General features: G+C 45.6%; 1 protein-coding gene across 1 annotated transcript in view; it reads left to right on the forward strand.

Moving 5' to 3' along the window:
• LOC147902549 (uncharacterized) overlaps window positions 1-24,903 on the forward strand; it is a 56,382-nt gene that overhangs the window by 9,074 nt on the left and 22,405 nt on the right. The window contains exons 6-7 of the mRNA XM_087373590.1: window positions 18,863-18,940; window positions 19,063-19,116. Coding sequence (XP_087229716.1) covers window positions 18,863-18,940; window positions 19,063-19,116 — 132 coding nt within the window. The remainder of the gene's footprint in view (window positions 1-18,862; window positions 18,941-19,062; window positions 19,117-24,903) is intronic.

Here is a 24,903-nt window from a genome sequence, read left to right on the forward strand (position 1 = left end):
CTGCAGGCTGCCACAGCCAGGAAACAAAGCTGAAATGCATCACCACTAATGAGGCTCAAGCCTCAAGCTGCATCCTCATCTTGTGCCTCATCCTCATCATCATTATCATCAGTGCCATCCTCCCCCTCCTCCTCACTATCCTCATCCTCATTACTATCTGTCTCGCCATGGGACTCCAAAATACTGGAGCTGCTTGAAGCTGCAGCAACATCCATCCTTCTTGCTACAAGAGGGGCTGGAATCTCTGTTCTCCCTCTGTAGTCTCTTGCAAAGCAAGCAGCTTCTCATCATCCTTATCCTTGTTGATCATTTCCAAGGTCACTTATGTATTCTCAAATCCCCTTTCCGTGATCTTGGAGATGAGTCGCAAATTAGTATGGATGTATACTAATTTTCTGTATTCTTGGAAGCAGCCTATTCCTTCTTTTGGTATGTATAAGAGAGAATGTGCTCCAATTCCTCTCACAAGGATAAGCACATGTTCCTTGCGAGAGCACTCGAATAGCCAATTGCTGCAAATTTGGAGTGTGAGCCCCAAATGTCTCCCAGCACTTCACCCCTTGGTGCATCCTCTTATCATCCTTCGCAACTGCTCGAGCAAATGTGGCTGACATGGACTTGTAAATATCGAACTCATCAAATAAGATGCCCTACCTCTCAACATCATACTTCGTGTACCGCTCTATCACGTCCATCCACTATGTTACATGTACCAGAATCCATTCCCTAGACTCTTCCATGAATAAAAGTTTGAAGTTGAAAGTTTTGAAGCTCTCAAGTAAATGTGTACAATCTTTATTTTTAGAGTATTTTTTAATTTGTAAAATTAGGGTCACGTATGATTCAGCCCGAGGGACTGAACCATACTCCAATCATACTTTCGTACCCATATGACGTATGCGTATGGAAAAAACTACGGTACCAACTAGGTCTTGAATGTGTGTAGTTGTAGAAGGTCCTCGCATATGACCTGGTTGATATCATGAAATCTGAGCGGGAGAAATGGTGCGTTGAAGGGGGGTAATTTGTCCATGTGTAATCATCGGTACATGTGTGCATACCAGCCTCTTTGATCTCCTGCAATTGCTAGGGCCATGGAGGAGGATAGTGCTAGCTATGGTAGTCTACGTCGCCCTGAAGTGCAATGGCCGTATCCTCTGACCCGGTACAGATAAGTGATGACCTTGAAAGCTGGGTCAAGCTGCAACGGAGATGACCGTTGAGCTATGTTCAAAGTGACCCCTCGTCTCGGACAGTCTTCTCTGACGAAAGCTACATGTAATAGGTCTAACCTCAATAGAGGATGCTCTGTTCACTCTCTGTGTCACGGGTGGTCTCTGCAACCCTCTCTCAGTAATCTAGATTGCCCGCATATCAGCTAGCTCCTCCTCCATCCACTGTGTCTTGGAGCTGACTCAAAAACATAGAAATCTTTGACTCGCCGTAGTGTTTGGTCAGCCTTTGTATCCTTTGGGTTGATCGCCTTCTGCTACTCTCTGATCTGTCGTAGCGGGGCCTCCCTATGTTGGTGCATCTCAAGCAGATAGAGCCCAATGCAGATGTGGTCATGGAAGTGGATCAATCGTGACAGTGGGCCAAAGCCTCTCCCATCCTAATAGAGACAGTGGTATCACCTGCGGATCTCGTAGTATAGTGGGGAGGCGGCACAGAGAAAGTGCTCCTCTGTCTCAATCACTCTTAGTGTGCATAACATGTAGATCTGCTACTCTTTGGGCATACGTGCTGCTCTCCCTGTCTCAATTCTCAGCTTATGTGATGAAACCCGCATTTTCCCAATAGCGATCCTCAGTGCATGTGAGACTCCTCTTGTCCTTGTCCTTGAGATACTGGCTTCTGATGATGAATCCCTCCTCCAAGACGCTCAGGTTGTGGTCATAGTAGAACTAGATCTTGGTGGGGAGCTCCTAACCGCCCCTCCCCCCCCTAAGTCCGAGATGTGTGGAATTGGAGGAGATATAACCGTATGATACAGTTAATCTCATCTCGTGGGATCGACTCAACGGGTGCATCCTTACTATACTTAAAGGAAGGGAGCCTATCCATTTGAATCCTTTGTCTGGCAAACCATGTGGATATACGTGCACACCATGTGTCTATCCCGCTCTCAGCTAATCTTCTGGATGACTCCTAGTCTCCAGTGGGGTAGATCCCAGACTCTACGAATGAATGTCACTGTCTGGAAGATGGCATGAGTTTGTAGTGGCGTCATGGCGAACTCTACTATCGGTAGATCACAACCCCAGAAGCGTGCTGCATACATGGCAGTCCGTTGCACTATCGTATGGAAGAGCCAGCACTTCGTCGGTGGATCCTGGCAGTGTGTCTGGAAGCATTGTCTCTCTAATTGTGCCAAAGTACCCCGCCCTCATGTCAGTCATGCATGGGCTGCATGTGTCATAGTGAAAAGGAGTCCTTTGAAGACTGCTCCCAAATGTGTAGGACTGCACTATCTCCAATGGCGCATCTCGATAGGTGAAACTGAGTCGACGAAGCACAGCGTGTGAGGTGTTAAAGACCATAACCTTGGTCTTTCCAAGGTTGACTGTCAAGCCTTTCTCTCTACAAAACACCTCTAGGGCCTCCAAATGTCTCTGCAGCCGCTCCGTTGAGGATGAGATAAGGATTATGTCATCAATATTTGTATCATGAGATCGGCCAGTGGTGATCCTTCGCCTCCTAGGTGGTCTATGAAGGAAGTGATCTCATCAATGTCAAGCCCAAAAATGGTCAGTGAGAGGGGGAGACTTGCTTCACTTCGATCGTACTCTTGACCCAATCCGATAGACCACCCGGGGCACAAACTTTACCTCTGATTGACTCACATAGGCTCATCACTTCCCATATTAGTGTCTCTGGAATCTGCAGCTCTTGTAGTCTCTTGATCATGTGGGATCGTGGGACATTTTCACAAGCCTTACGAAAGTCTACAAAGTATGTGTAGACCTTCTGGTGTCTAGATCTCGCCTCCTCAATGATAGCCCTTAGAGTGAAGATGTGATCTAGGGTAGAAAGTTGTCTTTAGAATCCTACTTGTCGTAGTGCCCGCTGCAGCCTCTATCTGATTGCTAAGCTCCCTCTCTAATAAATCTTGGCCAAAGTATGGCCAATCATGAGGGTATGGTAGTTCCGAGTCTCCATAGGGTCCTTCGCTTTGTGTATCGGCAAAATAGTGGTGGTGCTCCAAGCGGGTGGGAAGTTGTGACACAGCCCGGTTGAACATCTGTGCTAGGACCAAAGCAAGGACCTCGTGTCCATGTGGAAAGTGTTCAGTCCGTAGGCCCTCATGGTCCTGCGCTCCCCGATTGTGTAATCGACGAAGTACAGCTCGTACGTTCTGTGTGGTGAACAAGTGATAGGTGGTGGGCCTGGGCATAGAGGACATATCCGGCGGTGTCTGCATCTAGGCATCATAGAGGGAATATGCATATGTGCGCCACACATCTGGGTCAGTGATGGGAATAGGTGGCTTCCTTTCCAATAGAAACTCCCATCCAGTGGTCGGGTCTCCTCCTTGGAAAGATATGATAATCTCATCCATCCTATGTGTGAGGAAGACCCGCCTCTTATAACGTGTCAATCGTCGGAAGATCTTATGTCCATCAGGTGACGTCTCTTATGTGCCTCTGAGAGAGAAGAAGAAGAAGAAGAAGAAGAATATATTATCGTCCTCTGAAGACCAAAACCGGCCTATGGGACCTGAGCAATACAATATCACAAGTACATGAAAGCTCCTCCCGAAGATGGGAGGGTGGAAAGAGAAACCACCTTCTAGGATTCAGGTGGATTCCTATGCTTGAAGAGCTTATACACAAATGTTCCTAAAGCTGAAGGTGACCCTTTATGCAGCAAATCAGCCAGTTTGTTATGTCCCTCAAGGAGGTGATTGAACTCTTCCCTAATGTGTGCATAGTGAGGGCATATCATTACCATGTGTTCTTCTGTTTCAACCATACCTTGATCACATAGTTGGCATATTCTACTCTCTCTTGGCATCTTTTTCCATCCCCCTGTTTCTATTTGCAGCTGGTGTGATCGGGTGCGAAGTGAGGCTAAAGCCCTCCGTTTATGCACTGCTATAGGTGTACATATGTACTTTTGCGTTGTTGTCTCCCTTCCTGTATAAATTGACCAATATTCGGGGTTGATATATGTGCGATAGTACTCAAATTTATCTTTGTTTTCTGCTGTTTGCCATTTCCTGTGTAGTGCATTCAGCAGGTCATAATGAAAAGCCTCTTCATCAATCTCCTCTGAAGAGTAGTTTAAATACTCTTCTACTTCCCACTTCTTGAACCATTTTTTTAGGTCCTGTGCCCATCCGGATGTCAAAATCTTGCCCTTGTTTGTCTTTTGAAGCTTCTGACTTTCATTCCATGCTCTCTTTGGTAGCCTTTCATTATCCATGCACTTGACCTTTGTGATGTATCTGAGTACTCTCTTCAGAGCATGTAGCTCTATGGGTATACATCCTGTCTCTAGGAGTAACAAAGAGTATGGTGTAGTAGCCTTGATGCCCAGGTGCCTCCTAATGAAAGACTTTTGCATTTTCTCTATCTCATTCCACGTTGATGGAGATATACTCCCACCCCATACCTCTACTCCGTAGAGTACTGTCTGTATCACATATGCCCCAAAGATCATATTTCGTACTTGCCACCTTCTCGTATTGCTATTGTTACACTCATTTTCAAATTGGAAGTATTTTGCCCATCCTGCATCAAGTCTCCGTTGCACACAGCTGTTCCATCTATTATTGGCGGGGATTTCAATACCCAAGTATTTGAATGAGTGCACTGTCTCAATGGGTTGCCCTTTATATAAGATTTGGAGGGGGCTGCTTGGCTGTATAGTCTTGACTATCATGAGTTTAGTTTTGTTGACATTAATAGCCATCCCACTCTCTGCACAAAATATGCTGAAGATATCCATCATTTTTTGCATCTTACTTTCACTATCAGTGAAAACAACCACATCATCTGCGTAAAGAAGCAACCAAATCACGAGACCTGCTAGATGAGGGCTGTATAACTCATCTTTACATGCTTCCTCATTCACCAACTCCTCAAGTCTATCAATGCATAGACCGAACAAAGTGGGTGAGAGCGGACATCCTTGTTTTACCCCCATATTACTATAGAACTCTTGTGACATCCCATCCTTACATTTCAGTTGACATTTTACTTTCTCATAAAGTCTAAAGACAGCAAACCTTATTTCCTCGGGCACCCCTATGCATTCCATTCTCTCCCATAGCACATCCCTAGGCACTGTATCAAATGCCTTCTTAAAGTCAATGAAACAACAGAAGAGTGGCTTCCCCTTGAGGCGGCTTTCCTCCATCAAAACTCGAAGAGTGACTAGGTGATCCACTGTACAGTGTTTTGGTCTGAAACCAGCTTGTCCCATTGCTCTTTTATTTTCTTTCTCTGCCCAAGCACTCAATTTTGTCTCTACTATTGTGCTATATAGTTTGGCTAGAGTGGAACATACCATAATTGTTCTGTAATTTGTTAATTGATTGCGGTCACCCCCTTTGTAGATTGGTTTGATCCAATTCTCTTGCCATTCTGTTGGGAAACCATGCATCAAAGCCTGATTTAGTGCCATTGCTATGTGCCTTTGCGTGTGCTCATTGGTCCACTTAATGAGTTCAGCCACTAGGTGTAGAGTGTCTGCTGCCTTTCCATTTACCATTTTCTTGAGGCCATCTTGTACATCTTTCAATGAGAAAAGACCCTGAGTATTACTGCTGAGAGGTATGCTCACTATGGGCCGAGCCTTGGGATGTGTGTAGAGCTGTTGAGCATATTCCAGCATCTGTGTTTCTGTAAAATCTCCCATAATGTCATTTGACCTTTGTTTAATTCCTTTCCATGCTCTCCTAGGATGCTTGATAAAATCAATTGCATCAGTCCATTCCTTGTTCACAATATGTGCACGTCTTTTTTTACGTGTAAGTGCATGGAGCTGTTTCTCAGCTGCTCTTTTCTCATCCCCCATTGGGATCCCCTTTAGTGCATTCCTAGCTGCCTTGCACTCAGCATCAAACCAAACATTGTTTGGTAGCCCTTTCTTGCATTCTTTATTGCTCTTTTTGTACCCCAAAACTGACTTGGCTGTAGTGAGAATAGCATTTTTCAATTCTGTCCACCCAATTTTCTGTTTTCCCAGCAGACACGTCTCTAGAGTTTCAGCGTACTCCACCTTCTTTGCCTCATTTATATGATAGTTGCCTTCAACTGTTTTGCGCTCTTCTAAAGTTGCCTTGGCAAGTAATATATTAAGCTCCACATATAGTGGTGTGTGATCTGAATCAAGAGAGAGAGAGAGAGAGAGAGAGAGAGAGAGAGAGATCTATTAACGTCCGCAGAAAGCCTCACGGGCTTATGGGACAAAGTGCAAAACATAAATCCTTACATCTAGGTTGGGACAAAGTGCAAAACATAAATCCTTACATCATCTGGATAAACCAGAGAGGGTCGAGAGTGCACATGGCAACTCAGATTGAGCTTATTAAAGCACAATTCTAAGTTGTAGTCCTATATCAGGAAGGCCTTCATTACATCAGTTTGAGATTGAGGGTCTTTAGGATTAGATTTGACATCTCGGGATTAATGCTATTCCATCTCGTTAGACTGCCCATTCTCCAGCTTTATGTGCGTCCTTGACTTTGGTGAGTTCAATATTTCTTTGTTTGAGCTAGTCGGAGTAAGCTCCTCAGATATCCATATCTTTGTACCCTTCAGCTTATTTGTCTGTCGGAGGATATTGACTCTCTCTATCCTTTCATTGATATAAATCTGCACTTGTGTTCCCTTTTGAGAGATGTAGCTAATGTGGTTTTCATTCCATTCAATTTGAGGTATATTCTTCTTGAGGCACATTATTTTCTCATCTTCTGTGAGAGCTACATCCTCACTAGAGCTGCCACAACAATCTTTAGGCGACCCCCCAATGCGTAGTATCTTCTTGTTATGTACTACTGCTTCCTGCTCTTTAACTTCTGCATAGACATCTACTTTATTAATTTTATAGTTGGCCACAATAGCCATCTCTTCCTTGGCTGAGCTAACCTGAGTCTTGATTATCTCTTTGACCGTAGAAACGATTGTTGTTGTTGGTGGGGATGTGCTGCATGTTTCCATAACCTCTACAATAATCTCTTGCTTGTCCTTGCTCTTCATCTCCCTCACTTTTCTTCCAAGAGCTGCAACCATAAGCCTGAGCTCTCTAATTTCATGTAGTAGGTAGTAGATTTGTTCCTGTGGGTCTGATCCAATCCTTCTTTTGAATGTCAATGCATAGAGGCTAGGTGTTGCTGCAACGGAGGAGTACGAAGGCTGGCTGGTCAGGGTAGAGGCGAACAACTTCGTCTTGGGAAACTCCATATTGGCCTGCACCAATCTGAGAAAACCCCTTTGTTGAAGCTAACCCCTAAGCTGGGCTAGGGTTCAGCCCAGCCTAGGGTTGTGTGAAAAGAGGGCGAGCTGCTCCTTGAACCGTTGCTGCTGCTACGAAAGAGGACGAGCGAGGGTGGAGCGGAGGCTGATGGAGGGCTAGTGCAAAACTGGTGGAGGGCTAGCGGGGGCTGACGGGGAGCTAGCGGAGGGCTAGTAGGGGTGGAGCAGGGAGTTGACCGAGAGAGAGAGGCGGAGAGGCTGATCGGGCGAGGGGGAGCTGAGACGGAAAGGCTGAGTGAGAGGCTGAGAGAGAGAGAGAGAGAGAGAGAGAGAGAGAGAGAGAGAGAGAGAGAGAGAGAGTAAAAGTCTTTGAAAGACTGATGGGTCTATGAGATTGTGAAAAACTTGGTACAAACGAGCTCTGAGGGTGGAGCTACTAAATAAGCATCCACACCAATGCAGAATGTAGAATGCAAAAATGCAAAATGATAGTAATAAGTATAACATAGTCATGTAAGTATACGACTACATATCATCATCGTCATCGTCATCGTCATCGTCATCGTCATCAGGACATCAGGGTGGATGAGGCAACGAAGGCATGAAATCGGCGATAGAGTGCTGTTGGCTGCTCACAAGTGCGGCTCTGTGACGTCTCCTGGTCATAGCTTTGCATCTAACGAGGGCCAAAGTAATCCGTGTCGGTTGGGCTCCGACTTTGAATAGAGAGGGGATGTCCCCAAGTGTAAATTGGTGTCAACCCTCTGTTTGAGCTATCGGGTCACTGGCTCTGGATCGCCATCATGTCGAAGCCTCGTCTCGTGGGTGTCCATGTGATTTGGTAGGAAGAACTCTGTGATAGAGCTTTGAGAAGGATCTGCTAAGGAAGAAGTCTGCTCCTGTCTGTGTGATTGAAGTATCCTCTCGCAATGCTTGACTACCTCATGGATGAAGCCCGCCAAACATCTTTGGTGTGGGTAGGAGAGGAATTGGGACAGAACCCCAAAGCTATCTCTGAAGAGGCAATAGAAACGCCCTCGAATCTCATAGTAAATAGGGCACCTGAAGATGAAGTGCTCCTCCGTCGCAACCCTTGCATGTCACATAATGTGCATATGCGCCTCTCCCTAGGTATGCCCTCTGCTCTGCTGCTCTCAATACGAAGTCTGTGTGAAGAGACTCGGAACTGCCCAATAGAGATCCTGGGTAGGTGGATCTGCGTATATTGTGGTGGGTCAATGAAACCCTCCTCTGTGATGTGTAAGCAGTGATATCTGTAGAAGCTGAGCTTCACTGGGAGTTCAACTTCGTGTAGTTGCAAGAGACTCTCACGGATTACTTGGTTGACCTTGTGTGACAGGAGTGGAGAAAACGGAGCATCCATACTATACTGGAAGGGAGGGAGTTTATCCATGTGGAGTCCTAGTCCCTCAAACCATCCCTCAGTGCGTGCATACCGGCATCTCTAGTCCCCCTAGTGAAAGTGCCATAGAGGAGGACAAAGCTAGTCAAGATAGTCTGCCGAGAATTGTAATTGCCGTACTCCCTGACTCGGTGCAGATATGTGATGACGTGAAAAGCAGCATCTAGTTGTAATGGGGTATGACCCAAACTCAGCCTAAATGATCTGGTGAGGAACAAATGGGTTACCATGAATCATCTGCAATAGCATGAGAACCTGTAGCCGCTCCATATGAGCCCACTCTGTATTCAACAAGTTTGCTCCCAGCAAGGGCTCCCTTACATCCCCGCTGGGCGGACCAAGGAGTCAAAAAGCATCCCCTTGGTCTGTGGATCTTGAAACCGCAAGCGGAAGCACTGTCTCTCTAGTTTGGGCAATGAAGCGTATCCCTTGCCTAGGCGGGCTTGCATCGCGGGTCTCATAGTAAAGATGGGTCCGGAGGAGACAACCCCCAGATACATGTATGATGAAACTATCTCAACAGGTGACCCATCAAAGGTGAACTTCTCGTGGTGATCATAACCTTGGTTTTACCAAGGTTGACCTTCAAATCATGAGACTCACAAAAAGACTGCAGTGCGCAAGGTGTCTCTGGAGCTCCTTTGTTGAGGGAGAAAAAAGTGCCACGTTATCTGCATATAGCAATATCTAGATTAGAGTACCAGCAAGAGAGCATCTATCCCTCCCTGTATCTGTATCATTGTCTCGAGCTGGTCAATGTAGAGGCCAAACAGGGTAGGTGATAAAGGACACTGTTGTTTGATCCCAATAGTGCTCATGATCTCCACTATCCACCCAGACCCTACCCGGACTTTGCCTGAGACTCTCTGGTAAAGTGCCATGACAGCCCAAATGATCTCCTGGTCATAACCCAAATCTTTTGGGCGCCGGAAGAGGCGGGCTCTCAGGACTGTATCAAATGCTTTGCGGAAGTCCACAAAGCAACAGTAAACCCTCTGCTTCCTATGTTATTCCTTATATTTTCTCTCTTTTGTTTCTTGATTTGTATGTTTATTTTTGCTTAGTCACCTTCTTCCTTTCTTCTTTACTTCTTCTTATCTTTCTCTTTCCCTTTTGTTTATTTGACATATTTTAGTAAGCACTGGGTTTGCCCAAGAGACTCCACGAGTCTTTAGAAACTAGTATAGTTGCTTATGCTTGGGCATTGATGATGGCATAAGCATTGCTTTGCTTGCTAGTTATGTCTACATTTTGTTTTTTTTGTTGGCTCATTTTCTTCTCTTTCGTTTTCTCTTTCATTTTCATTGTAGAATTTATGACTTGAATTACAAAGATCTGAATTTGTACGATTGGATATATATTAGTCTTACAAAGCTATGTTTCCTTTCCCGTTGTCGTTGTCGCTCCACCCTTTTGCTTGTGGGTTGGCTAAGGCTTCCGATGCTTCAACCTATGGAGGTTGTTGAGCCGCTCCTCCTGGTCTAACACCATAGGTACAAGCTCCTCCCACATGAGAGTGTTCAGCCTCCCATTCCTAATCTAGGATGAATAGAAGTTGAGTATTGTTCAAAAAGATGGGCAAAGAGATCTCCTTTTCTGATTGAAGGTCCCGCTGCTGAAGCGCGTGCAGCTTGATGATGTGCTTCCGCATTTAGGGTTCGATACTTGCATCTAGACTTCCAAGGAGACATACTTCATTCGGGAGATGACAAACGCTCCCAAATACTTTTGGTTAATGTCATGTGCTTCACATGGTTTATAACCTGGGGTGTACAATTCAGGAAGATAAGGGGACGGACTCGAGCATGGACCGGTCCCACAATTGTGCCAAGGTCTCTCACACCTTCCACTCCATGATGCTAAGATCCCTCTCCTCTGGGTTCGGCCTTATAACTCCAACAAGAAGAAAATCAGCCAGATCGTATGATTGCAACGCTAACTCCATCATTACTCTCCACACTCTGTGATTATTTCCTTCCAATTGACGGTCTGCTGGGAATGTGGGTAAAACGGGGATCCTCACTGCTAGGGTGGGTGGGAAAGTAGAGAAGAGAGGGTGGCTGGGATGATGAGAGAAGGAAGAGGTTGCTTTAGTGACCCTTTCTTTACCAAGATCTCCTTCTTCCAGGCTGTCCATGCTTGTCCATGCCTTAAGAAATCGGCAGCAATCCTCTTTTTCCTCTATGAGAGCATCCCACCCTGTCCATGGACGAGGACTTGACACCACTACAGATTGAGGAGCGACGAGTTCTTCTGCAACAGCGGGATGTTGCCCGCAAGGAGGGAAAATGGGCCGTGGTTCGAGATGGTAGGTTGTTGACTGGCACCCGTCGGGCTCCCACCCGTACCCCCTAGGGGGACGGGGCCTATGAGACTCAGGTTTTCAAGACCCTAGACTGCACCATTTGGAACTGTAATGGCACCTTATGGTCAGACCCAGGAAACTTCTCAGAGTCTTATACAGGACGAGACATAGTCTTTTACACGGAGACACACCACCATAGCGTCCACTACCGATAGTCAGTGGCTACACATGGGAGTCAGCCTTTAGGGATGAGACGAGGGATACAGGAGGAGTCCGAGGATCAGGCGGGGTCGCAGTATTGTATAGGTCTTCCCTCGCTAGAGCCATCTCCATTGAGAGGAAGGGCGCACACTCCCGATTCATGTGGATCCGGATCTGACGCACAAACACCCGTGACCTTTTCATAGCAATATGCTACTTCCCGCCAGACACATCCCACTTCGCCAGAGTGGCACGAGAAGAGGGTGAGACATCTCCATATGCACCCTTACATCAGGATATCCCAGACCTTTCAGCCCGCGGGGAAGTTCTTCTTGTTGGGGACTTCAACGCCAGGATGAGTACGCGACAGGCACCACTCCTAGACTTCCGAGACGACTCTATCATGCTTCCAGACATGGATCTAGATGGAGCAGGTATGACTAGGACCTCATCGGACCGACACAGGCCTGTTACACCATATGGACACGCGCTCCTTGATTTGGGCAGGATGCATGATCTCATCATCTACAACAGGCTCGACCTTTGGCCCTCCTCAGGTGGTTTTACTTGCTTCCCACACGGGGGGGGGGCACTAGTGTAGTAGATTACATCATGGGATCCCCTACCTTCACTTCATGTATCACCGACTTCACCGTAGCACCACTCCCTCCAGGAGCTGATCACACATACCTATTCTTCATTATTGCCACCCCATGCTTAGCCACACCACACACACCACATAGGAAGCACGGCACCTACCACGACATACACTTTGATCACAGCCTCTCACCGGCCTACTCTGGATGCCTAAACAGACTCTTAACCAACATCGATCACATACCACTCATAGAGGACCGTGCTGCCCTGATTAGTCGCACACTCCACGGGGTTGCCCTCCAAATCTTTCCCCACACCACACGGTCCACTAGACCATCACCTCTTGGTTCTGTACCCTGCAACAATTGGTACGATGCGGAGTGCAAGGCTTATCGCCGACAGCTCCGACTTGAAACCAGATGTCACCTCCCGAACACACCAGACACGGTACGCAAGTATCGACGTCTCGTACATCGGAAGAAGCAGGCTTTTCTTCGTCAAAATGAGGAGGAGCTGCTGCACATCTTGTACAGCAACAACTCTAAGGATTTTTGGCGGAGATTCCTTGAGCGTAGGTTCCCATCACCCCTCACCAACATGAGAGTCTGGCACACGTATGCACACCATCTATATGATGTTCCACACCAGCCCACTCCAGACCTCATACACACACCTCGTCCCATCACTTGCACGTTGTTCACCAGAGGGGGAGTCAAGGACGCGACATTGAAACTGCACAATGGCCGAGCTAAGGATCACGAGGGGCTATGCACTGAGTTTATTGCATATGGGATCGACACGTTAGCCCCAATCCTAGCAAAGCTATTCAATGACGCTGTTTGCCTTGGCTTCCCCCGCATTTGGACACTCAACACCTTCACCCCTATCCACAAGGTAGGGGATCCCATGGACCCGAGTAACTACAGGACTATCATGATTGGACATGTGATGTCCAAGATCTATGCAGCTGTATTGGATGCATCGGTCAGCCTGTTCGCAGAGATGAGAGGGCTCAGAGTAGAGGGTCAGGCCGGTTTCAGGCGAGACCATCGGACTATTGATCACATACTCACACTCAAGAGTGTCATTGAGGAGGCCAGATCACGGAAGGAGAGGGTATACTGTTGCTTTGTGGATTTCCGCAAAGCCTTTGACACAGTACCTCGAGCTCGTCTTATCACATGCCTACAGACACTGGGATTTGATCAGGAGATCATCTGGGCAGTCATGGCACTGTATGAGAGAGTCTCAGGCCGAGTTCATACAGGCGCAGGTTAGACAGATGAGATCCTGAGTACCATAGGGGTCAAATAGGGTTGTCCCTTATCACCGACCCTATTTGGCCTCTACATCGATGAGCTCGAGACTTTCATGGGGACGTTCGGAGGGACCGGTTGCTCACTTGCCGGGATCATCATCAGGATTCTTCTTTATGCAGATGACGTGGTACTCTTGTCGTCCACACCCGAGGGGCTCCAGCAACACCTGGATGCATTGCAGGCTTTTTGTTTATCCCATGATTTGGAGGTCAACCTTGGTAAGACCAAGGTCATGATCTTAAACACCTCTCGAGCAAACATGCAACGGAAATAGTTTACTTTTACTTTTACTTTGGGTGGGTCACCAGTTGAGATCGTATCCTCATACACTTACTTGGGGGTCATCTTCTCTGGCCTGATCTTCACGATGAGACCAGCGATGCAGGCTAGACTGAGCAGGGGATACGCCTCATTGGCTCGGCTAGAGAGATAGTGCTTTCACTCCCACTTCCAGGACCCTCGGACCAAGGCTCTTCTCTTTGACTCCTTGGTCCGACCAGCCGGTATGTATGGTAGCCCTTGTTGGGGGCTTGACATGTCAGAGATAGAGTGGACACGGGTGGAGCGCTTGCAGATCCTCATGCTCTCACGGATGATTTGGGGGAAACCGTCTGTACCACATCACATCATTCAGGCCGAGTTTGGTGCTTCTCCACTCCAGCTCGATGCAGCCTTTCAGACCATCACATATCTACACCGGGTTAGATCATATGGGGATTGCACATCAGGGAGACAGAGGTTGCTGTGGTTGGCTCTCAATTCCTCCATGAGGTTGGCAGCAGAGGGAGACGAGCGATGCTAGTATGCACTGACTCATAGATGGTTTGTGAGACTAGGGTTCCACATCGATAGGATACCTCCTTTTCAGTACAGTTTAGATGCCCCTCCGGTACTCCTACCCACCATCCCGATTGGGCCACAAACCAACTAGGTTATTCGAGAGGATCTCCTGCAGCTACACACCTTTAGGACCTGGTTGGAGCCGAGGGAGCTTCCAGTGAAGCTGAGTTTCTACAGAGATTACTGTCTTCGCATTTCGGAGGAGGGATTCATCACACCACCGGGGTACACTGAGCTTCATATCCCTCACTCACTACGGATCTCCATCGGACAGTTTCGGGTATCATCACACCGCCTCCGCATAGAGAGTGGCAGAGCAGAGGGGATTCCTAGGGAGCATCGCTTATGCATACTGTGCGACTGTTAGGAGATTGAGTCGGAGGAGCATTTTATTTTCAGGTGCCCAGTGTACTAGGAGATCCGAGGTCGCTACCACTGCCTCTTCAGAGACGGCTCCAGACTCCTTTCGAGATTCCTCGCCTACCCAGATCAGAGATGCCTCGCGGCCTTCATTCACGAGGGAATCCGACATAGAGAGTACTTACTCAGGCGATAGGGCTTGGTCACATCATCAGACACCTCTCAGAGCAAGATCACAGAGTTCTTCCCATCGAGTGACATTGATCGTCCAGTCTCTAGCCGCCGATGTGACAGAGATCCCGACCCGACGATCGCAGCACGACACACGAGACATCGAGGAGACACACAGATCACTCTGGGGAACCTCCCGTCATTGTTTAGACCCGGGATACGTCCCACGGGAGTCACGGTGGCTCTGGTCTTGCGTCGAGTCTCGTCCAGGAGATCGAGATGCACGGCACCCCTTGACGGGCACCAGCGTCCCATCACCAGCTATGCACCAGCCAGGGGGACATGACATACGGAGGATTCCGCTTCGCTCCACCAGTCCTTTTCTTTTCATTGTTACATCCAGATGTATTTGATTATGTATGATTAGACTTAGGATTCAGCACAGGTGATGATGCTCGTTTCAGTAGCTCCACCCTTACTGTGATTTGTATCAGGTTTTCTTTCAGTCTCATAGATCCATTGGTCTTCCGAAGACTCTAATAAAATTTCTTTCTTTCTTTCTTTCTTTCTCACACTCTCCTAATTAGACTTTACATGAACTAGGGCGCTTTGATAGTGACCACACCATCGTAAGATCAAGACAGACGTGATGGTTTCATCCATGCACGATGCAGTAAGGGTTGGTGGGACATTAGCGGCAACAATATCTTAAAGTCAGCCTGAAGCTTTGATACCATGCCAAAGTGCAGCACAATGTACAAACAGATAGAGAGTAGATCTGCGAGTAGAGAGAGACAAAAACTATGATTAGAGAGTGAACAAACTGTGCAATAGAATACAGGAAACTTTTGCATATAATTCTGAGAAAACCTATAATAAATGATCACAACCCCAGAGCTGAACTATGCAGGCAAAATAGCACCTCCCAAATCACTAGTAGGCTGGAATGTGCTTACAAACTGGGACAAACCCAAGGTTGGAACTTGTGAAAAATCCACACTTTTCGAAAATGCAAATGTGTGCAGTGCATGTAGAATTTGAATGCCGATTGGCCCTCTAATGGGGAAGAGCGCCCTCGTGAGAGTACTTGTTTCTTTTTTGACCTACATGCAAGGTGGGAGAGAGATGACGGATGAATGCAATGTGGTAGAGAGAATGCTACGTGAGATTCCCATTGAAAGGGTGATACCCTTTCATTGATGTCCCTTGAGATCACTCAAGTTCCATCTTTCCATTTACACCTACCCTTATTCTATGACCCATGCACCTACCATTCAATGCACTCTAATGCACCCTTTCCCTTTCCTATTGCCCCTAGGACCTAGACACGTGCGTGCACATCTTTATTACTAATCATTGGCCAATGTTACATAGTTTTGGTGGTACTATTTACACCGCTTGATCGATCATAAATACAAACATAAAACCGCACCATCAAATTGGCGCCTAACAATAATAAGGTTCTAATGACTATTAATTAACTAAATAATTGTTTCTCTTGTCATGACACTCCCTCCTGCTTGAATGAGCAGAAGTCCTCTTCTGGATTATTGCTTGTCTCTTCCTCTTACGTGCACTTTCTCTTGTTACTTCTGTCATTGCATCGCCTCTTTGTAATCTGCGAGTATTTGTGGAAAATCTGTAAAGAACTCTTCTTCCATCCATTGTGCATCACTAGCTGGCTGGTTTTTAAACTTCAGTAAATACATATATCTCTTCTTTCCACGAGTACTCTTCTCTTCATGGTACACGATCTGTTTTGGAGTAAGAACTTCAGTCCCATCTTCAAGTTTAGGTTCTTCTTGATGCTGAATATCCAAAAACGCAGAAGTATCACCATGGTATCTCTTCAAATTGCTCACATGAAAGATGTTCTTCATACGCCAGTGGGCTGGTAACTTCAGCTCATATGCTCTGGATCCTTCTTCTGGATATAAAGCTGCTGAAATCTGAAATGGACCATAAAACTTCGGTGCTAGCTTGACATGTTTTGTACTTGCTCTCACTGACTTGATTCTTCTTTTATCAATCTTCAATAAAACCCAATCATCCTCCTTGTAATAAACTTCTTTTCTTTTTTTATTGGCTGCCTTGGATTGTTGAACCCGGGCCTTCTTAATATGTTCTTTTACCTGTTTAAAGTCCTCTTAGTCCCTAATCTTGTCATAATGGACTGCCCAATCATATTGCTAAGCTGGGAAATCAGCTTATCAACAGGAGTCTCCTCTCTTCCTCTTGCATTTGGATTATAATCCATGTGTACTGGGTTTTGAGTTGAAGGCGTGAACTCATCACCTTGTTCTTGGCTGGTCTCATTTCTTTCTTCATTACGAAAGGAGAACTCCCTATCAAGAGGTTCTTGAAGGAGAGACTGCTGTAAATCTATTTGTGGGTTATCATACTCAAGATGTGTAGAACTCTCACCTTATCCCTCCTCTTCAAGAGGGGGTGAAGGTGTTCTTTCTCTCTCTCCTTGGGGTAATGGAGGAAAAGGAATAAGTTCATTGTTATATGTCCCTTCCCCTTCCATTCTTTCCTTTTAGTAATACAAGAGAGAAAATGTCTTGCTGTAATTAAAAAAAAAAAGAGGTTTATTTTACAGCAAAAGTCAAGTGTTGTAGAGTTGGTGGTACTTATCCGACTCCCGCTTCGTTTGTGTTGAGAAGACACTTAAAATGACCTCCTTTCCCTTCTCTTTCAAGCTTTTCTTCTTGTATTTCTGCTGTAAACTGGTACGCTCCGTTTGGGCTACTTGTTTTGAGCGAATTGGAGCTCTAGATACCATTATAGGGGGTACTTGATGGGTGGATCACCCCCCTTAAAATCTTATTCCGATCCGACTTTCCGTTGGAGAGAACGGGGGATCCCTTTTCCTCATGGTTTAAGGATTTTCAAGACCAGCAATTTTCAGAAAAATCCCTTGTGTGAGAACCTCGGAGATCGGTTGGTCGTGATCCTCTTCCGCAACTTCTCTTGCGACTTCCGTCGTCCGCAATTGTCGCCCTCTTCTCGTCCCGCTCGTGGATCGTCACCGCTCTGATACCAAATGTGAAAAATCCACACTTTTCGAAAATGAAAATGTGTGCAATGCATGCAGAATTTGAATGCCGATTGGCCCTCCAATGGGGAAGAGCGCCCTCGTGAGAGTACTTGTTTCTTTTTCGACCTACATGCAAGGTGGGAGAGAGATGACGGATGAATGCAATGTGGTAGAGAGAATGCTACGTGAGATTCCCAATGAAAGGGTGATGCCCTTTCATTAATGTCCCTTGAGATCACTCAAGTTCCATCTTCCCATTTACACCTACCCTTATCCTATGACCCATGCACCTATCATTCAATGCACTCTAATGCACCCTTTCCCTTTCCTATTGCCCCTAGGACCTAGACACGTGCGTGCACATCTTTATTACTAATCATTGGCCAATGTTACATAGTTTTGGCGGTACTATTTACACCGCTTGATCGATCATAAATACAAACATATAACCGCACCATCAAATTGGCGCCTAACAATAATAAGGTTCTAATGACTATTAATTAACTAAATAATCATTTCTCTTGTCATGACAAAGCTGACCTAGGAACACTCCAAACTGAGGTAGAAGACTACGCCTCAATCCTAGAACTGCCAGAGACTGTGCACACGACTGGCCAAGGTTTGCTGGAAAACTATGGGGCCAAAAGGTCCTATATATAGGGGCCAACCACCTGCTGATCTGGCTGATGAGGTCTACTAACCTGGTCAACTCAGCCGACCTGTGCCTACACTTGCATTCACACACAGTTTCATAGTCACAGCCACAATTGTAGTGCCCATCCGTCCTCCAGTCACCAACTTCCTTGGGAGGGGACATGCACATGCAGATGCAGGCAGTCATGCTTGCAATCGCAGTGGGGGGGCTGTTGCGTCTAAATTGTAATGCATTTTGCCCTGAGCTTGAGTACGTGTGGTGTATTGCTGCTGTATTTAGGGCACTTATGCATGATTGCGTATTTGCAACACGTGCTGTTTAGCTTGATGTGCATTATAGCATGTGTGTTGTGCATGCAGCTTTAAGTAATGACTATGTTTTAATGTTCAAAAGGCTTTCCAAATTTTGGAAAGCCTTTTGAAAGCTAGCACTTTTCTTAACTTGAACATATGGTTGAAGAGATGATAGTCTTATCGTTTACTAGCCTCATATCTAAGCTCACATTATAAGTTTGCTGGACTGTCTTTCAGGCAAAGGAATATCCTGGTTATAATTTCATAGGTCTCATACTAGGACCTCGGGGAAATACACAGAAACGAATGGAAGCAGTAAGCTTGGAATTTCTGTACTACTATGTTGTTGTACTACTATGTGTGTCTTTAGAAATTGCCATCAAGACTTGTAGCTAATTTTTTTTCTTATTATGATCTCTTAAATGCTGAATTGACAGGAAACAGGTGCCAAGATTACGATTCGAGGCAAGGGAGCTGTGAAAGAAGGAAAGGTCTGTGTCAAGACTTGTCTGTGACAATAAACTGTCTAACCTATTAGTTTGGTAAAGCAAAGATATCATTCATCTTTAGCACTAAAACAAGGGGTTGACTACTGATGCTTGATGGATGGAGAAACACACCAATGTTCTGTATCTATTACATGGTTGCTCCATGTGTACTTCAGATTGTCTTGCTCTATGTTTATTCATCTTGATAGAGGTGGAGTTCCTACAGGGTCGTGGTTTTGCTTGGAACTAAGTGCTGCTAGGGAACTATTTTACATGTGTTCTTAAAATGAAAATGCTGTTGGGATTTTGTTTAACGTGTTGAGTCATGGGGCGTCCAGAGGCTGTTTCATGAGGAATATTTTGAAGGTATATATACCTCTTCTTGTAATAAATGGGTGGACTTGCCTTTTGCTGTAAAACTTGTCTCAGTTCATTTATGATGTCTAAGAACATATTATCCCATCCAATCACAAATTGCAGTTTAGCTATGGATTTTATACTATTGGGAGAGTCTCTATCTGTTAGAATGGACTTTTTTGACAGAAACCATAACCCAGCAGAATGATCTCAAATCCTCACTGATCTCTCTCACGATAGATACACTTACTCGCTGAAGTTCCACACAGAAAGTACAGCATAGAAAGGAGAAGTAGAACTCAGAATATATTCATCCACAACCGTGGGAAAAGTGCTCAAGAATAAGCTGAACACATCCAGCGAGAGAGGCTGGGCACAATAGCAATCAAGGATGATTGTTCCCTATTGAGAACTACAGAAGAGAATCTGTATCACGCTCTTTCAGTATTTGGGGGCCTTCAGAGGCTCCAGGGGACTGCTGGAAAGTGTGCTGGAACAGGTGCCTTTTTATAGGCAATGAGGAGGGCTGTGAACCCTGCAAGAAAATAGAATGCATATATGCAAGATGATGAAAAAGATGCGCATGGAAGTGCTATTGAAGGAGACCAAGGTAAGTCTACAGCTGGGGATGAGATAAACTTGCAACAACAGAAATTGAGGATCATCAAGAACAAAGGCAATCAGCTTCTTTCTGAGGAGCGTGATCTCTTAAGGCACAATAATGCTACATCCTTGTCGGTAGACCACCAAAGTACACTAATGCATGGGGATTTTACAGCAATACCCCTCAAGATGCAAGCTGGGTAGCAGGCAAAATATTTATTACACAACAACCAGCCAGAACCATCCATCTTTGGGAAGCTTATTAGTGAGCAGCTGACTATGATCTTGCCCATTGGGAACTTCAGCCAGAGAATTCCCCCCGTGACACTTTTAAATTGATGATATCGTTGGTTACGTTAGGGGGATAGAGACCGGTCGTCACTACCACCATTTGGCACATCCCAACCTGCTGTTGAATGCTTTTAGGTTAGCCTTTCCTTCTAGCACTTATTTTTCAGCTCTATTTCAGCACAATGCCTATGAGAGGAGTTGGTCTCGATCTCAATCAGACAGGATCTAGACCACCTCAAATGCAGCTTGGACGTATTATGTGGAACGGCACCATATGCCCCATATTCCATGGGTTTGTGGGGCGAGTGGGACATTGATATTGCCTTTTCAAAGCTGCACCATGCTTACATGGGCCTATCATATGAGGTCAGGGCTAATTTGTCTTTCTTACATTATGGCAAGGGCCTGGTTGGACAAGTGTGTGGTAGACACTTACAATATATTTGGACGGTCCTCAGATGCAAAGGAGAAACCAAGACTCCTAATGAGCGGGAAGAATGGCTCTCAAATTGATGAGGGAAAGATCCTTTGTGATGGCATGCGCCATGCCTACACCTGGTTGAGGGTTAGGACTTCACATTGGAAGCCGTAGCTACACATGGGCAGCTTTCAAAAACCTCATGGGTGTCATGGTTAGAGGAAAATAACAGCGGTACAGCCTAGGCTTGAAGGCCTTACGTGTGAGGACTGAATATTGTTTTAGCCATTTTGACATACATCACCTCTCACACAACTCTATCTGAAACACACGCAACCAATAAAACACAGCAAACAAACTCTGTGTCTGTTTATATTACAAGAGGCGGTTCCTAAAGTGGAAACCAGCAATTACAATATTAGATGATTTCATTGTATGACAAGTAAATAGTGTAATCTATTTGACGAATCAGTAGGCTACTACACACACACACGCGCGTGCGCGCGCACATGCACGCACACACAGAGAGAGCTGATGGAGACAAAGGCAGGGAGAAAATGCCCATTGGGGCAGCAGCAAGGAAGAAAACAGAAAGGCCGAGCCCTCACTTGATCACGCACAGGGGAAACCCCTCCAAGGGGTGGTGCAAGACAAGGGAACCTTCCTGGGCCAAGGCGTAGGGAAGCCAAGGCTGTAAGGGGGTTGGGAGATGCAAAAGCAGGGTCACCACAGTAGGAGAGCTCCTCACACACACACACACACACACACACACACACACGTGCATAGACTTTTGGTGAAGATTTTGATGCTTTATAGAACATAGTAGCTTCCCCTGATGGGGAGCTCAAAATTACATCAGCTGAAAATCTCAGTATATGACAAGTATACATTATAGTCTATGTAGTGAGTTTGCAAACAATCAAAGAAAGATGGCTGTAGAGAGTGCCGGAAAAAAGGGAAAGTGGAAAACCAAAGACTCTATGATTTCGATCCTTCCATAGAGTCCAAAGTGTCTAGTAATGAACCCAAACGAAAAACAACTCAAACCCGTGCCTTTCAGCCCTTAAAGAATTGCCCTGCAAAGAGTCGTGGCCATGCCATTCCAAGTTTGAAAGGATATGCTTCCACATTTTGGAGACCAAAGGACAACTTTTGATCTTCCCATCAATACAGCCAAACAGAAAATTCCACCAAGTGGGCTGCCAATAACCAAAGCAGAGGTGCTGATTTGCAAAAGCAAATAGCGCATCATGGCAATCCAAGGTTGATCACCTTGCATAAATTGCAGCATCATTTTGCCCTTATGAGCAAGGATATGCAAGTGAATGTTGAGAATATTTAAATCCCCATGCATCTTTGGCGAACATAGACGTTGCACTGAAAGCAATCTCAAACTTTTTGGTCATGTTTGGAACACCAAAAAGTTTCCATAATGGTTGACATAAAGCATGTAAGTTCTTCTTGGTCGTATGAATCAGTATTTGATTTAAAAGGGGGGGGGGGGGGGGCAATGAATCGAACACATAAGAAGCATCTACACAAGGCTGTTTTTTACAGTCCGATAAAGGCAAAGCTGCTTGCTCGACAAAACATCCCTGTTGACAATAGACTTCCCTATGCTAGGTTGATACAAGCTGTAGCCTTTGCTTTGTGAGCCGTAGCCAATGAATATGCATTGGACTGCCTCATCTTCCAACTTGTGCCTGAATTGAGAGGGAACTTGTGCATTTGCTAAGCACCCAAAAACCGGCATGTGTGAAATCACAGGCTTTCGGCTTTCCATGCTTCATAAGGAGTGATTGTCTTCAATGCTTGTGTGGGTGCTCTATTGAACACATAGTTGGCACACATGATTGCATCCAATCAAAACTTGTTGGAAAAAGGCTTCCCCTTAAGCATGCGTTTGGCCATTTCCATCAACGTTTGATTCTTGCGCTCTGCTAGTCTATTCTATTTTTGGAGTGTATGGCATTGTGTACTGATGTATAATGCCCTGGGCTGCTAAAACTTTAGGAAATTCATTGGACATGTGCTCACCCACCTGTCAGTGTGGAGGGTCGAGACCTTGTTTTCACTCTCATTTTTAGCCATGGCAAGGAAATGCTTGGAAAAGCAAGGACATCTGATATGGATTTCAAGGGATGAATCCACGTGTGTTTGGTAAATCTATCCACAGGTGACAAAGTATTGGGCACCTTGCATGTGATGATGTTTGCATTGTGCCACATACATTATTATGTCCTAAGGGCAACTTCTTGGATGCACCAACAGTCCCATCTTTTGGAGAGGAGAGCTGATGCATTTTGCCCTATAAGCAGTCCTCACAGACATGTTTGGTAATTGCATGCATTTGTGGAAGGTCCACTATTAGGTGCATTTTCACCAGACTACCATAGTTGAGATGTCCAATCTCTCATGCCAAAAATGTGTGTCTGCAATTCCAGATTCAGCTGCTGCATTTGCTTCTGTAACAGCCCCTTTTTTCATTAGGCATCAAGATGGTACAGCCCTCTAGAAATTGTTCCAGTAAGTACGATATAGTTATCATGTCGGTTGTCATACACGGCACAATGATAGCTTTGATAGGGGCGATATATACCTCGGAGAAGCTGAGATTTCTGCTCGGCCATTTGCAAGTACTCCTGTTTGGTCCTTCTGATGGACACCATCTTCTACGTTGTGTGCCCAAGCTATATTGTGTTTGTTACAGGGGAAAGCATAGCTAATGTCACCCTCTTTGAAGCTAGTCAAGCTAAGCTATGCATGGCATTCACATTGTCGAGGTCATCTCTCAAGTTTCGTAAATCCACCTACAAACCAGAGAAAAGGGTTCAGATGAAATTGCAAAGCCATTTTTGAACTAAAAATGCTCATTTAAAAGCACAGGGGACTTTGTATCACTGCCATCCTGGTTGACGTTCTTTCTTCTCAGCAAAAACAGAGGAATTTCATTGGGCTTGTTTTAATTTAAAAAATTTCTCACATCCTTTAAAACAGCTCTGGCACTATGTTGCTTCTATCTCAATGAACCTTTATCTCTCTGATTTGTGTTCCAGGAAATTGCTCTCTCGCATGCTTTGGCATCATGCTTCAGATGTGCTCATGGGCAGCAGGAGCGTTTGTAAGTGCAAGACCTTGCTGATGCTTCTTTTTCTCCGAAGCAATGCGCTTCCAACACTCTGAGATATGATGTACGGGCTTAGTTGTAGCACTTCTTCTTCTCCCACTAGCTGGGCTAGAAGAAGATGAGGTCTAGAAGTAGGTTTTGGCTTACTGAAATTCTTCCCCCCTTTCCTTTGCCTTTTTAATCCATGTTAAAGGCTTGATCTTCTTTAATGGAAGCAGCTCGGTTTTGATGGCTGTGCTCCTCCTACAAGAGTAAGGAAATAAGCTCTTTGAAGGTGTAGTTGTTGGGATTACCCAATCGACTAACCTTAGCGTCATAGTGAAGCCCTGATAAAAGTTAGGTAGTCCATGCAATATTGTGGACACTACCTGTGGATCTGGCACAATCTCATCCACATTGATGAGCTGCTTTCTGGAGTCCTTGACTTTTGTGCGACATGCATCTATGCTGTCCCCTTCGTCCATCTTAACATTGCCCAGCCGCTCGTGCAAAAAGGCAACCCTTGCCTGATTCCAAATATGATAAATATTGGCCAATGTCTCCCATGCAGCCTTTGCTGTCATGCAAGACCGAATATGGGGTATAATGAATCTCTTGCGAGACAATGCAATCAAAACATGTCCCTCTGCATCTTGCTAGTCCTATCGTATCGAATCCGGTATGGGAGGCACAGTGGCAATTGTGGTAGATGATCCAGAAGTGGCATTAGCACCGGTAAACCCCTCATAGTAGTTGTGGTGGCAGCAGATGCATGTGCCTGAGAGACAGGTTTGGTTTATAATCTTGCAATAATACCCCCAAAAATTCCTGCCAACCAAAAGTGGCACACCATGTATGACCCATATGGGGTCATCGAGCCTGTCCTCAGCTGAAAGCATTCCGAGCATATCATTGTTGGCTATTGCAAAACATCCCCAAAAAGAAAAGTGCTCTGCAAATATCAAACCCTCAAGGCTGTCTCTGCAATGAGCTTGCTGCTCAAAAGGCTGATTGT

Source organism: Dipteris shenzhenensis, chromosome 4, assembly GCF_047967505.1.
Source record: "Dipteris shenzhenensis isolate YYH24624 ecotype China chromosome 4, Dip_SZ_1.0, whole genome shotgun sequence".
Taxonomy (NCBI): Eukaryota; Viridiplantae; Streptophyta; class Polypodiopsida; order Gleicheniales; family Dipteridaceae; genus Dipteris; species Dipteris shenzhenensis.